Below are 13,087 nucleotides of genomic sequence, written 5' to 3' on the forward strand. Positions count from 1 at the left end.
GTAACCAAGGGCTTGGGAAGGAATTCATTTAGCTACAGAAGTTCATTTAGTCTTTTGTAGCCATCTCTGGAAACAAGGGACAAGGAAAGTGTTTCCATATAACTATAAACCCATCACTGAAATCAAATATATAAACTGAATATATTAAAGCTTTGACTTTTATTACACTTAATTTCTTCTGAATATCTTACCCTTCTCCCCTGTTCAAGGTAAACCTAAACATGAGAAATGGAAGGATAAAGGAGAACTCCACTAAACGTGGAGTACATTTCATCAGAGTCTGTGTAGGCCAGTTTGCCTCCTGTTACAACAACATTTACTTCATCTCCTGCTTTGAGGTGAAGAACGAGGTGGAACGTCCCAGGCCCACCACAGGTCTGTTTGCCCGAGTAGGGTTTGTGATACTCCAGCAGTTCCCTTCTGTACCCAGCAGTGTGGAGCTGAGCCACGCTGGCATTGGAGACGGACAGCACCGCTTCCACGTACTCATCCCTCTCCGGGGCCAGCACGGCCGTGATCAGGTAGCGCCCTTCATACGGCGATGTGAAAATGCCTGCAGGAGACAGATGGAAGTCATGAAAGCAAAGGCACACCTAACACCTCAGTGCTTGAGAAGGAGGCAGCCCCCAGTTAGGGCCCTTTGGGAGGCAATATGAGTCTCCTCTCCCTCTTCTCTCCCTCTCCCAGGTGGGCTAAGGAGCACAACCAGCTGTGCTGGCAGAGCAGATGTACAGGTGAGCTGGGCCTCAGTGGTACTGGGTGTTCATGGAAAACCAGCCATGAAAGCATGTGCCTATCCACACCCACAGGAAGCTTTTACCCCCATGTGTCTGTTGAGATGGACTTTGTTTGTTCAATGTAAGGCCTGAGGTAACATGGAACACTGGTAACCCCTGCTCCTGCCTGTCTAGCATGTCTGTGGGTGCATTCTTTGGTTGTTACCTGTATTGGGGTTATAATAGTCGCCGTCATTCACAAGCACTTTGTTGAAGTGAACCACACCCACATCACTGGAGAAAGGCTTCTGTGTGAGTCCAGCAGAAAATGACACCAGAGAGGGCACAGCAGCAGAGGCAGGTCCTGAAATGGGCAACAACACGAGTCAGTCACATCAGGATGATAACACAGCCTTTTCCCTATGATGTTTTATAATCCACTGTCTCTGTTCCTGCACATACTCCACTTGGACTAATTCTGCCAATTGCAGGATGCCAGAATTAGCAGAATACTAGCTAGTATTGCTGGCCCAGGTGTCTCACCATAAAATTTGCTGAGCACCATACAGTTCTTGTCTTGGCCACAGGGCTTTTTTTTCCCCCTTCTAAGAAAACAGTGCATGGTTTGTAAATGCTGGCAGTGGAAATCCTACCACCCTTCAATACAACAATGCTTCTGCCAAAGACCCTCTTCAGGACAGAGGTTGCCTTTCAACAGCTGCACCCTCCATGCAGAGAGGAAATTGCATAGGCCACCACTATCACAATGGCCACAGGAATGCTAAAGATTATAGTTTGTGCCAGCTTTCCTTGTCATGTCTAGAAGCTGTGCACAGCTTAGATTTCCCACTTTCTCTGCCGAAGTGTAGTGAAAATGGCTATAAGAACATGTAACACTCCTGTATCAATGCAAAGAGAACCTCTAGCCTCTCTCCAGCCCTTCTCTTTTGGGGGACTTTTCACTTTACAATTTTTTCTTCTTTTCTCAGCAGATCAAACAGACACCTAGGTATTTTATAGTGGCTATCCAGCTATTAGATGAACACTGCCATAAGACTGAGTTGGATGAAATGTAATTTGGACAATTAAGATGAATTTCCAGTTTTATCAGACTGACTGAGTAGCAAGTGTTCAGTGCTCAGCCACCTATTAGTCCCATTCCAGTTAGTTACCTTCCCTTTAAACATTTTCCTTAAGGCAGTACTCACTGCTAGAAGTAGTCAATTCTTGCTGCTTTGTCTGGGCAAGTGACTAAACAAGTGCCCTAAAGCTGTCCACAGTTTCTATTTCCCCCTGCTCCTTCTGCCTTCCTTAAAATTAATGTTTGGCCTATCCCTCTCAATCAGAGATGCCCATCAGCCACAAATGCTAAATTCATCAAATCCTGAATTGAAAAGGACCCACAAGGACTATCTAAATCCAACTCCTGGCCCTGCACAGGACACCCCAACAATCACACCCTGTGCCTGAGAGCATTGTCCAAACACTTCTTGAACTCTGCCAGACTGGTGCTGTAACCACTTCCCTGGAGAGCCCATTTTACCCGCTGGCTAAAAACACTTTTCCTAAAATCCAATCTAATGCAGACAATGTTGCTTCAAAATTTAAGTTTAAAAAGGTCACATAACTTAATCTAAAATGTGGGTATACAAATGTTCTGCTAGCCACTGTTTTTCTGAATAACACAGCCCGGGAGGGTGGGAAAGAGAAGGCAAAGGGGAAGACATGCCTGCAACTTCAAAATTGGCAGATAACTATGCTGATTTCCCTCAGGGGCTGGTAACCAGCTGCATCACATATCTTTGGAAATCTTCTTATTCAGCATTTTGTCTCATGCTCAGAAGATTAGACAGAAGCTCGTTTTTATTACTCCTGCCAGCCAGTGTGCCTGCAGGTGCTCCTGCAAGCTAAGATAAAGTTATTTGAAAAGACCAAAATTAATTGCAGGAAGTCTACTTAAATAGCTTCTGTAAAGCTCCTCCACCTTAACACAACACTACTGACACAGAAAGCTACTCTCAACTTACCTTGAGACACAAATTAACTGAAAATACACCTCAGATTGTTGGCTCACTCAAAAGGTTTCTATCCCCTGCAGTCACACTGCACAAATGGAACAAACCATGTGTTGCCTGCCCATAAACACTGCCAGCTTTGGAGCAGCTACAGTCCTGTTTGGGTTAGTGTCATCTGAATAAAGGAGTGACTCCTGCCCTGGCTCTCCATGGCTTCCTTCAAGATTATCCTTCACTAATTGCTAAAACAGTTCATAGAAGCAATTACTTGTTGCTATGCTGACAAAATTCCTTCAGATCTGCAGCCCAGCTTAGCACGCCATATATATCTATTCAAAGGAGAAATCTTAAACCTGTCTAAAACATCCTGTAGATCAGTTCAGGGGTTGATGTAAGGAAACACAGTAAAGATGCAGTGGGTGTCTGTGCTCTCTTCCCCTCTTCCCCCCTTCTAAATGGAGTTGTGTCTGTTTGAAGTTTTCACAGTTCCTACCAACAGCTCAGCAGTGCTTTTGCAGAACTTTACAGAGGTCTGCGCCACTTTCTCCCACATGTCCCCTCTTGCAAACACTTTTCTTCATGCAAGTATCACAGCTCAGCTTCTCAAAGCAAGGAGTGTCCAGGCTTGGACATTTACTTTCATTTAAGTAGTCAATATTGTGGAAGTACAAACATCAGAAAAAAAAATTAAAGCATTTTAAAGCTGTGAACCACAGACACAGCTCTAATGAAGAAACTGCTTGGCAGACAAAACTTTTTATATTATACATACAGGTGATCAGGATCAGGTAAGTCTATTCTTGGTCATCTACATTACTGTAATGCATTCTAGAGAGTCAAAAAACCACAGAAGATGCATGGGTGGCCCATGTTCGGTTACATCTACTTCCACCCATCTGCTAGTTGTGTTTCTGGTTATCCACCTCTCTTTTGACTTCCAAGCCCAGTTCATGCCTCCCACAGAGCCCAAGGGCCAGAAGGAAAGAAAAGCAAAAAAAAAAAAAAAAATCATTAAGCAAAACAAAAGAGCACACAGCATAGGCATTTGCTATCAAGATGAAAGGCGAAAAAAAATAACAGTGCGATGGTGCTGCTGACAATGCTGACAACTGCTCAGCAACTGGAATGAGGATTCCTCAAGAGCTGACACAGAAGAGGGACTTTAAGTATGTAATTAATTTGTCAGTAGGCACTTATGATTCCCTTGGATGCAGCAGGAATAAGGAGAATTTGTCAGACTTCCTCTCACAAATGGTTAATACTCCTAAATCTAAATGAGGGCAAAGTGTGTAATTTCAGTTAGAGCAAATGGGACAAAAATGCAAACAATTTATCACTTCCCTGCCTATTTTTTTTTTTAACTCTCCAAATTTACCTTAACATCTCATTTTCAGAAACATTCCTCATTCTTACAGATTGGCCATGCAGCACAGCCCTGATGTGAACACTGATTCCCACGAGCAGTGCTCAGTGAAGCTGCTCTGCTAAGCCACAGTGATTCTGATGTGGATATCTCTGTGTGTTATGAAGACACACACACTTTCCTGCTGAGTCTGTTATTGACATCTGCCTGCTCTTGCAACTCCATCCTTTCACACTGCTGCATGAGAATATTGCTCCAGCACTTACCTACTGTTCCTTATACAAATATCCTACTCTTACTCTATTAAAAAGGACTAGTGGATGAGCTCAGGTCTTGATACTTAACTCACCTTTGCTGTAAACTCCATGCCTGTATAAGCTATTATGTAATATTTTATCTTGTACTCTCTCATTAATACTTTCAAGTCCTTAAAGATCTTTACCTACAACTTTATATTGTGGGATGCATGCAGATAGCTAAGGAAAAAAAAAAAATCAAGAAATGCTCTGCTACTGAAAATATGCAAATTATGCCTCAGCATTCAAGAAAAGCACGAAAGTGGGCTACTTTAGTCCCAGAAGACAGAATTGGAGCCCTCAACTTCTTCCTGAGCAGTGCTTTTATGTAACAGAAGCTATTCAGAAACACCAATGAAAGAGAGCAGTCAGAAGGCCATTTTAATAATACAAGCTTCCTACATTAGGAATTGTAGTACAAGAAGGTCTGGTCATCTTTCAAATTTGAATTTGAGTACCACAAAATGTACTGGGTGAAGAATGCCAAAGACATCATAAATGGTTGTCTGGAACTAATTAGACAGTAAGGATTCCTTGATGCCTTATTTGCACAATAAGTTCCTCCTCCAATAAAACGAAAAATCTTCTCTTCCTCAGCTGTTAATTTCCACTGCACTGTTAACTGCTGAATTCTGTCCCTGAATGCTCTCTTCATCAGACTTTGACAATTAGAATCACAGAATTGCAGACTCAATTGGGCTGGAAAAGACATCTGAGATCATCGAGTCCAAGCTATGACTGAACACCACCATGTCAACCATGGCACTGAGAGCTACGTCCAGTCTTTCCTTAAACACCTCCAGGGACCATGACTCCACCACCTCCTTGGGCAGTCCGTTCCAATGTCCAATCCCCCTTTCTGTGAAGAGACTCTTCCTCACGTCCAGCCTAAGCCTCCCTTGGTGCACCTTAAGGCCATGTCCTCCGGTCCCGTTGCTTGTTGCCTGGGAGAAGAGGCCGACCCCCAGCTGGCTACAGCCTCCTCTCAGGTGGTTCTGGAGCGGAAAGGTCACCCCCGAGCCTCCTTTTCTGCAGGCTGAACACCCCCAGCCCCCTCAGCCGCTCCTCATGGCACATGTGCTCCAGACCCTTCATCAGCTCTGTTGCCCTTCTCTGGACACGCTCCAGCCCCTCAATGTCCTTCCTGAACTGAGGGGCCCAGACCTGGACACAGTGCCCTGTACAGGGGAAGAATCACTTCTCTGGTCCTGCTGGCCACGCAGTTTGTGATAGAGGCGAGGATGCCATTGGCCTTCTTGGCCACCTGGGCACACACTGCCTCAGGTTCAGCCACTGTTGACCAGCACCCCAAGGTCCTTTTCCTCTGGGCAGCTTTACAGCCACTCTGCCCCCAACCTGTAGTTCTGCACCAGGTTATTGTGGCCAAAGTGCAGGACCTGGTACTTGGTCATGTTGAACCCCATCCAATTGTCCTCAGTCCATCCATCCAGCCTGTCCAGATTAGGGACAGTGGATGTAAATGCTCCAACTCCACAGAAGTCTTGACAGCTTTTGGTACCATCCTTCTCTGCTTTCTGACTGTCTGCCATTGAGTTCTGCGAGGCACACTGTGGGAATTTTAAGCACAGATCAGCAGGAATATCTTCTATTTAAGATAGGTATTCAGTGGCATGGACCAGGAAAATTAACTCCTTGGTCAAGCCCACCTCTCTCTGGATCCCAGGGTAGTAACTGTTCCACCAACATGTTCCACCTAGCAGCAGATGAGCACACTCCTGCCTTACCCTCCTGCCTTCTCAACACTTCTAACATCCACCTACTGTTTCACACAGTTTTAGCATAACCTTATTAAAATACTGCTATCTGTAAATTGCAATGGGAAGAAAACCCCCAGGAAATCCATTTATCACAGAAATCTAGACATTTATGTCGGCTTTCCTGGCATCAAGATAAATGAATGTTACTTTACTTCTTATCCTCTTCCAGAAACCTCATCTATTGCTGCCTTTCTTAGTACCACAATCCTCAAATGCAAAAAGATTGCTTTCAGGCTATGATGGAATTTTAATTAACAGATATAAATATCAAAATGAGAACACAAACTCTTTACAGTTCTTTTTTTGTCAGTCCCCAGACCATTCTTCATGAAGTATATTTGTGACTTTGTTATGGCCATCAAACTAAGTCCTGGGGCAGTAGATTTTTGGATTCCATAAAGCCCTAATGCTGCACTTCCAACTATCACCCATATTTCCTCAAACAACTTTAGATGAAATAACTTTTTTTAAGAGGATGTGGAAATACTTTGATCTAGGATACCATTCCCCAGGGTTTGATAGTATCTTGAGTATCAGGCTGCAGGGCTGGCAGCACCCAATCAACATATCTATCTAGGTGAACTAGCATATTCCACATAAATTTTATACCTTCATCATACAAATTAATAAATAAATTGTGATACTAACAATTATAAAAAAGCACCCCAGCAAACCAAGAAAACTGCATTGTGAATAATTTTAATCAGTGGCTGTCAGTAGCAGCACTTCTGCTTTCACTGAAATCAGGAACTCAAGCCCTGGTGACTATAATAAAGCCAGAGACTCTCCCAAGAGGAGAACAACCTCATGCAATAGGTTAAGACACCAGCAGTTAGTCAAGATCTTAATCTTGGCCTTTTTAATGTTTTATTAAAGAAATAATGAAATCATCATAAATATCTATTTATTTTCTCATTTAGAAGGCCAACAGAAAGGTCCATATTGACATTAACTAGAAAATACAAACTGTATTTAAAAAAACCCACAGTGAAGTAGCAAGAACTCAAAATGATTTTTCAAAACCTAACTCCTCTCTCCACCTCCATATTTTCAAAACATACAGATTATGTTTTAAGGCTTAGGTCTTAGCAAAAATTGGTCAGATTTTCCTCAATGCTAAACTTAAATACTAAAAGTTAGTACTTTTTTTTTCTCAGCCATGACCTTGCAGGGACTGAAATAGATGTTAACAACCCATTTGAAAAATTTCTAGGAAACAACTGCCTTACCTTGTGAATCCGTGGTAGAAGGAGTTGGCTTTGGATATCCTACAAAGAAAAAGTAGTATGTGTCACTCAGTATACAGCAGAGTATATTATGACCAAATATCACTGCAGTCCTCTAAAAAGCATCCCTGGTTACTGAACAGCAACCTACAAAACAGCTCTTAAATAGTGTCTCCTATGAAATGCTCAATTATTGTTAAACTGGAGTGGCCATGGCAAAGAGAACCAAATTATTACTCCAATGTACTAAATCCACTAATTATGGAAAGAAAAAAAAAATTAAGTTTCCCTAGTGGCAAGGACTGCTGTAGTTACGAGGGATTCTATATCATCTCTGTTGACCTCATGCTTTGTACATCCTTGGAAAGGCAGCAAAACGGGCACTGAATGTGTTTCCCCTACTTCTGCAGCCAGCTGAAGGCTTCAGAGGCCCATTCACAAATCACCTCTGCTGTAAACCCATTCCCACCAGCAGCAGCCTCAGTGGGTGTCCAGGAATGGCCAAAAGGGGGCTGGAAAAGCAGAGCAGATCTCAGTGCCACCTCTCCAGCAACACCTGACCCCGTCCTTTGCGCTCAGTCAGGAGTAATGCACTGCCAGCTTGGCTCTCTCACCTGGTGCTCCAGCATACCCTTCAGCAATGGGCATGGTACTTTGGCCAGCCTGGCCATCTGCACTTCTGAGACGCCCTCTCCCAGACATTAAAACCGTGCCAGGAGGCCCTGCCTCCCCAGTCTCCAAAATGATGCCGGTTGTTCCAGGCAGGAGTGGCACAACTGCTGACCCTGGCAGAGCTGGGCGTGGAGGAGGTCTCAGCTGTGGTGGCAGGAGGGGGATCCTCTGCCGTGGTGGGTGTATCCTGGGCCTGGATGGCAGCAGGGATATGCCAGGCTGGGGCTGCACGGGTGGCCGTGGTGGCAATGGCTGCTGCGGGACTTCTGGCCGCCCTTCAACAGGAGGAAAAAGGAGGAAAAATACAAAATTACTTGCTTAAAATAGAATGTAAGTTCGTATAGTTTTGCATAATAAATACTTCAAGACAAAACAGGACCCAGTTGGAGGTCACCTGTTCCCTCAGACCCAAGACTGCACTGGCTAAACGCCATTCCACTCCTGAAGTAGTACAGACTCCACTCTTCACAGCCTGTGGGACACAGGGAAAGGAATGAAGACAGCCTGGAGAGAGGACAAGCAGCAGCCAAATAACCTACGAACCTTCATTCCATTGTTATACCAACTTGGCCCTTCTGCACCAAGCAGGCAGAGTATCACACTTATTCCCACCAGTACCTTCACTCCAGTGTGCTCACTCACTCACTCGCTCTCTCTCTCTCTCCTTTCACTTCAGTTCTCAACCCCTCACATCCACTGTGCTTGCTTTCAACTCTATACTCACACAACTCTTAGCACAAGGCTGTCCCTTTAGTACAATCATAAAGAAAATTATCCACAGCAAAAGAACATCAGTAAATGAATATGACTTAAGAGGTTTTTACCCTTACTTTAAAAAGTAACAAACTTAAATGTTCAAGTACTTCCATCACTAATAATTTCTGACAATGAAAGCAGAATTCAAGGATACAGTTGACTAGAAAATTATTTATTGTTTAAACAGAAGAGATACCATTGAAAAACTTTTCCACTGGGGCAGCCAACACGTATGACATCAGGGATGAACAGCGTTGACATGGTTCCATTTGGGTATCTGGTCAAGTTCTAAGCCCTTTACAGGAATTATGGTTTATTCATAAAAATTAAGTCCTAGATGACACTTAAGGATGCAATGCCCTCCCAAGAGGAAAGCTGAATTACATTTACACTAAGAACAGAAATTTATAAATGCGTAGATTTTTGCAGATGCAATGACAGCTTTTACACACAATAAACAGAATTTCAACCTAAATTAAACTTCAGCATAGGTTACTTTGGTTGCATTTTGAGACCATGTCTTTAGGTGCAGGAATGGATGTGAGTTTCTGTGGAAATAGGCAAACATCCCATTGCAGATTTATCTGATACAACTCCTCACACACCAGAGATGCTTACCAAGGTCCCCAGCTGAGAACACTTCTCTGAGAGGTGCTCACAATGAAGCACTTCAATTCAGTACAGTCCAAAATCAGCTAGGCAAATTCACCAGGGACTAGGGCTAAGCCATCTGCCTGTGCCGAGAAGCAGATGTGGTGTGAGGCTTCCCCTGGCTCTGCTGTGTGCCTGGGGACCCCAGGAGAGCCTTACTCTGCACCTTTTGGGGAAAGGCTTACAACAAAGTTGTGCAGGTATTCTCCCCAACACATGGCTGGGGTCCAGACAGCACCACTGGCAACTCATGTGCTGTTTTGTGGCTACTCGACACCTGCACTTTACCCTTGTGAATCTCATTTCTTGTTTTCAGTCTCATGAAAGCCTTAAAAGCCCACATAAGGAGTACTGGGAAGCTGTCTGAAGTCGTAAGTCTCACACACCACCTGCATTCATTTGCTAGATATGGCTGCTAGAAAAAAAAAACAACCCTGAGCTTTGCTGGCTTTTAACCATCAGGAGAATTGAAACTCGCACAAGAGATGCACCACAAAGCTGGGCTGAAGCTCACTCGGTAACTCTTGTCCACAAGGCAGAAACCGAAACAGTGGAATGTTTGCTTTATACAGATTAAAACTATTTTAATAAAACCTTAAAATTAAAAAAAAATCTTGTAAATTTTTTTTTAAAACCCTGAAAGCATCAGAATTAATTTTTTTTAACAGAATTACTGACTTTGTAAGACAACTTCAGTCCATGAAGGCATTGATTTAGACCTCCAACTAAAATCTTCAGATTAACCTCATTGAAAAAAAACAAATTGACCTTGGAATGCATGTCCTTCTCATTTCTTGAGTTAGTTATGCTAAGCTTCATTAAGACAATTATTTGGGATGACATTAGGAAAATGAAAACATTTCTCTGCTTGCTTTTCTAGACCTTTATATAACAACCAACTGCTGAATTCCCATATCCTGAGCAAACCGCTTCTTTTCATGCAACATCAATACTGCAATATTCAGAACTGTCCCATCTCCATAACACTAAATCCAGAATCACTTGCCTAAAATTCAACTTCAAGTGGAAGCAATCAGATATGTGTGAGTAGAGATCTGCTTTAACTTTGCTGAGCAGGCCATGAACACAATTTTCCCACCATCTTCCCATCTATCTGGGAAGGCAAAGAACATAGCTGAGTTCATTACACAGCTAGGAACAGTAACACTGTTCTCAGCAGCAGCATCCTTGCTGCTTGTCATCACTGTTGTGAGTGACAATGTGGTTACCACATCACATACCAGAATCATCTCGTGCTCTCCTCAGCCCCCTCAACATGCAGAAACAAACTGCATAAAGCTAACTAGACAGCAAAGGAATCTGTGACTGCTCTCACAAGAAGCCAAAAAGACCACATGTGAATTTTGTTACAGACACCAAGGGGATTTTACAATTCTGTTAGAAAGCAGCATTGTGCACAAGCTCACAGGGAGCCCAGAGGAACTGACTATATGACTATTCACACTACAGCATTAAAAATTTTATATTGCATTTTATCCTTGCTGTAATGCAGAGCACACATTTGGTTTCTTAGGTCACAGTTTCATCAGACATTATGTTGTTGATTACAAAACCCTGCTTCACAGGCAACTACCATAGGAATTGCAGGTCAGGTCAAATAACTGTAACCAAAGCAAACTGCACTCCCAGCACAGTATCTGGCTGCAAGACCACACTTTTGATTCCTGAAAAAACTTCCTGGAGATACATATATATATAGATAGATACATATATATATAGATAGATACATATATATAAATAGACAGTAAGTTAAGAGAGACCACCACATTTAACACAGGTTTCAGTGCCATGTGAAGAGCAAACAAACCTGCAGAGAGGAACAGAGTGCAATGAGAACAACTTAGAATATGAGACATGGAGCTGGGGGATGGCACCGTCTAATGTGGACAGAAAGCTGTTGGATCATTTTATCTTGGAGAGCACATGATGCATGGTTCCCTAAGTGCTTAGAGCAGACCACTGCCTGCTGTCACCACTGTCTTGTGTGCTGCAGGACATTTCATTATCTTTGCCAGGAATTACAACAAATTAAATACATTTCTGGTCTCTGGGTTTGTATCTGATGCACAGTCACTTGCTAAGTTGACTTGTTAGTTTGGATTGAGGCATTTGAAACCCCTGAATAACAAACATGGAAGAAAATACAGTCATATTTTAAAGATGATGGTCATTTGAATTTCCTGGGCTTACACTGCTCAGTAAGACTTTATGGTTTATTTCTTGCAACACATCCTTGCCTTACTTGCCCTCAACAACTTTATTAGTAACAATTTGTTTCTGTATCGGCCCCTCTGAAGTCAGATGACATCATTTAAATGCTACAATATGCTGGCAAACTGTGCATAAGAAACTCTCCACTGATCCAAGTCCAGGTCTTTCTGATAAAGGACGTTGGTATGGGGACAATGCTGCAGATCACAGATGTAAAAACAGTTAAAGCCATACCCCAACTCACGTAGCAGGGTTCCCAGAATCACTTCCAAAAAAGGCTCTTCTGCCAAAATCTTTCTGCAACTCCTGCCATCAAAACTTACTTAGGCTGCTGTGCCAGACAGTGTTATTGTAATTGGAAACATTTGGGAACTGCAGTGTGTGCTTCATAAATCCTTTAGAGGCCAGAGGCACTGCAGACCAGCAAGGGATGCTCAGAGTGCCTGCACCCCAGACTCAGCAGCAGCATCCTTCCACAGGCTTTTAATACCCAGTGGTGGACAGCAGGGTCTGCCCTGAAAAGCTATTATTCTATGGAAACCCAGGTGTGCAAAGGCTTTTTAATGCTTTAATACATTGTAACAGGGGCCGATAAATGCAACCCATGAGGTTGCTTGAACACCTGCTTCAAATTGCAGAAGAAAGATTACTACTTGTATCTGTCTTGGACCTTTCTCCAGTGTTGGTCCCTAGTGCTAGTTAATTTTGGGGAAGATGGATGAGAAACAGGATTACACAGATACATTATGTTCCATTTTAATGGAGACTGGGATGCTTCTGCAAGATTGAGGGATAAAGATCCTAACCCTGTTGAATTTAAGTCAAAAATTACAGCAAAAGAATTACCTGAAATTCACAGTCCCTCTTCACTTCCTCCTTTAAAGTTAAGAGAATTTTCTTTTTAATTTTATACAAAAGGGTCTCTCTTCAGAAGGATTTTTGTGTCAAGTACTGCTATACATTTGGTTTTAAACAATTCAACAAAAGAAACACATCTACCACAGGTTTTCAAGTCTCTGCCTTGGGGTGAGAAGGATATTCTTCCCTTCATGAGGCACACTCGTCCATTCAAGAAAGAACACTCAAGAGCTCAAGAGTCTTGCATCTGATCTCTCCCATCAGCTGCAACAGTGCACAGGCTCTTCCCTCAGCACCTCTTCTAATTTTAGGCCAGTCACAGAAATTGGCCTCTTATGTATCTCATACGTGCAAAGAATAAAAACCAGAAGCATCAACCAACTGAAGAGTGCAGTTTCAAAACAGTCTCCAAATCCTATGATTTTGTGTCATGCTAACAGAAAAAGGAAAACAGAAACTCAGCTTCCTTCTATAAACTTCACCTCTCAGAAAAACAACCCATTGCTGAAATTTGGAGCAAGAAC

General features: G+C 42.9%; 1 protein-coding gene across 1 annotated transcript in view; it reads right to left on the reverse strand.

Annotated features, from left to right (window-relative positions):
• Positions 1–215: 215 nt before the first annotated feature.
• Positions 216–13,087, reverse strand: part of EMILIN2 (elastin microfibril interfacer 2) — a 30,870-nt gene continuing 17,998 nt past the window's right edge. The window contains exons 5-8 of the mRNA XM_062501095.1: positions 8,009–8,341; positions 7,398–7,436; positions 943–1,080; positions 216–553 (exon numbers count right to left, since the gene is read on the reverse strand). Of these exons, the coding sequence (XP_062357079.1) occupies positions 216–553; positions 943–1,080; positions 7,398–7,436; positions 8,009–8,341 (848 nt within the window). The remainder of the gene's footprint in view (positions 554–942; positions 1,081–7,397; positions 7,437–8,008; positions 8,342–13,087) is intronic.

The sequence above is a fragment of the Cinclus cinclus genome, chromosome 1 (genome assembly GCF_963662255.1).
Source record: "Cinclus cinclus chromosome 1, bCinCin1.1, whole genome shotgun sequence".
Lineage (NCBI taxonomy): Eukaryota > Metazoa > Chordata > Aves > Passeriformes > Cinclidae > Cinclus > Cinclus cinclus.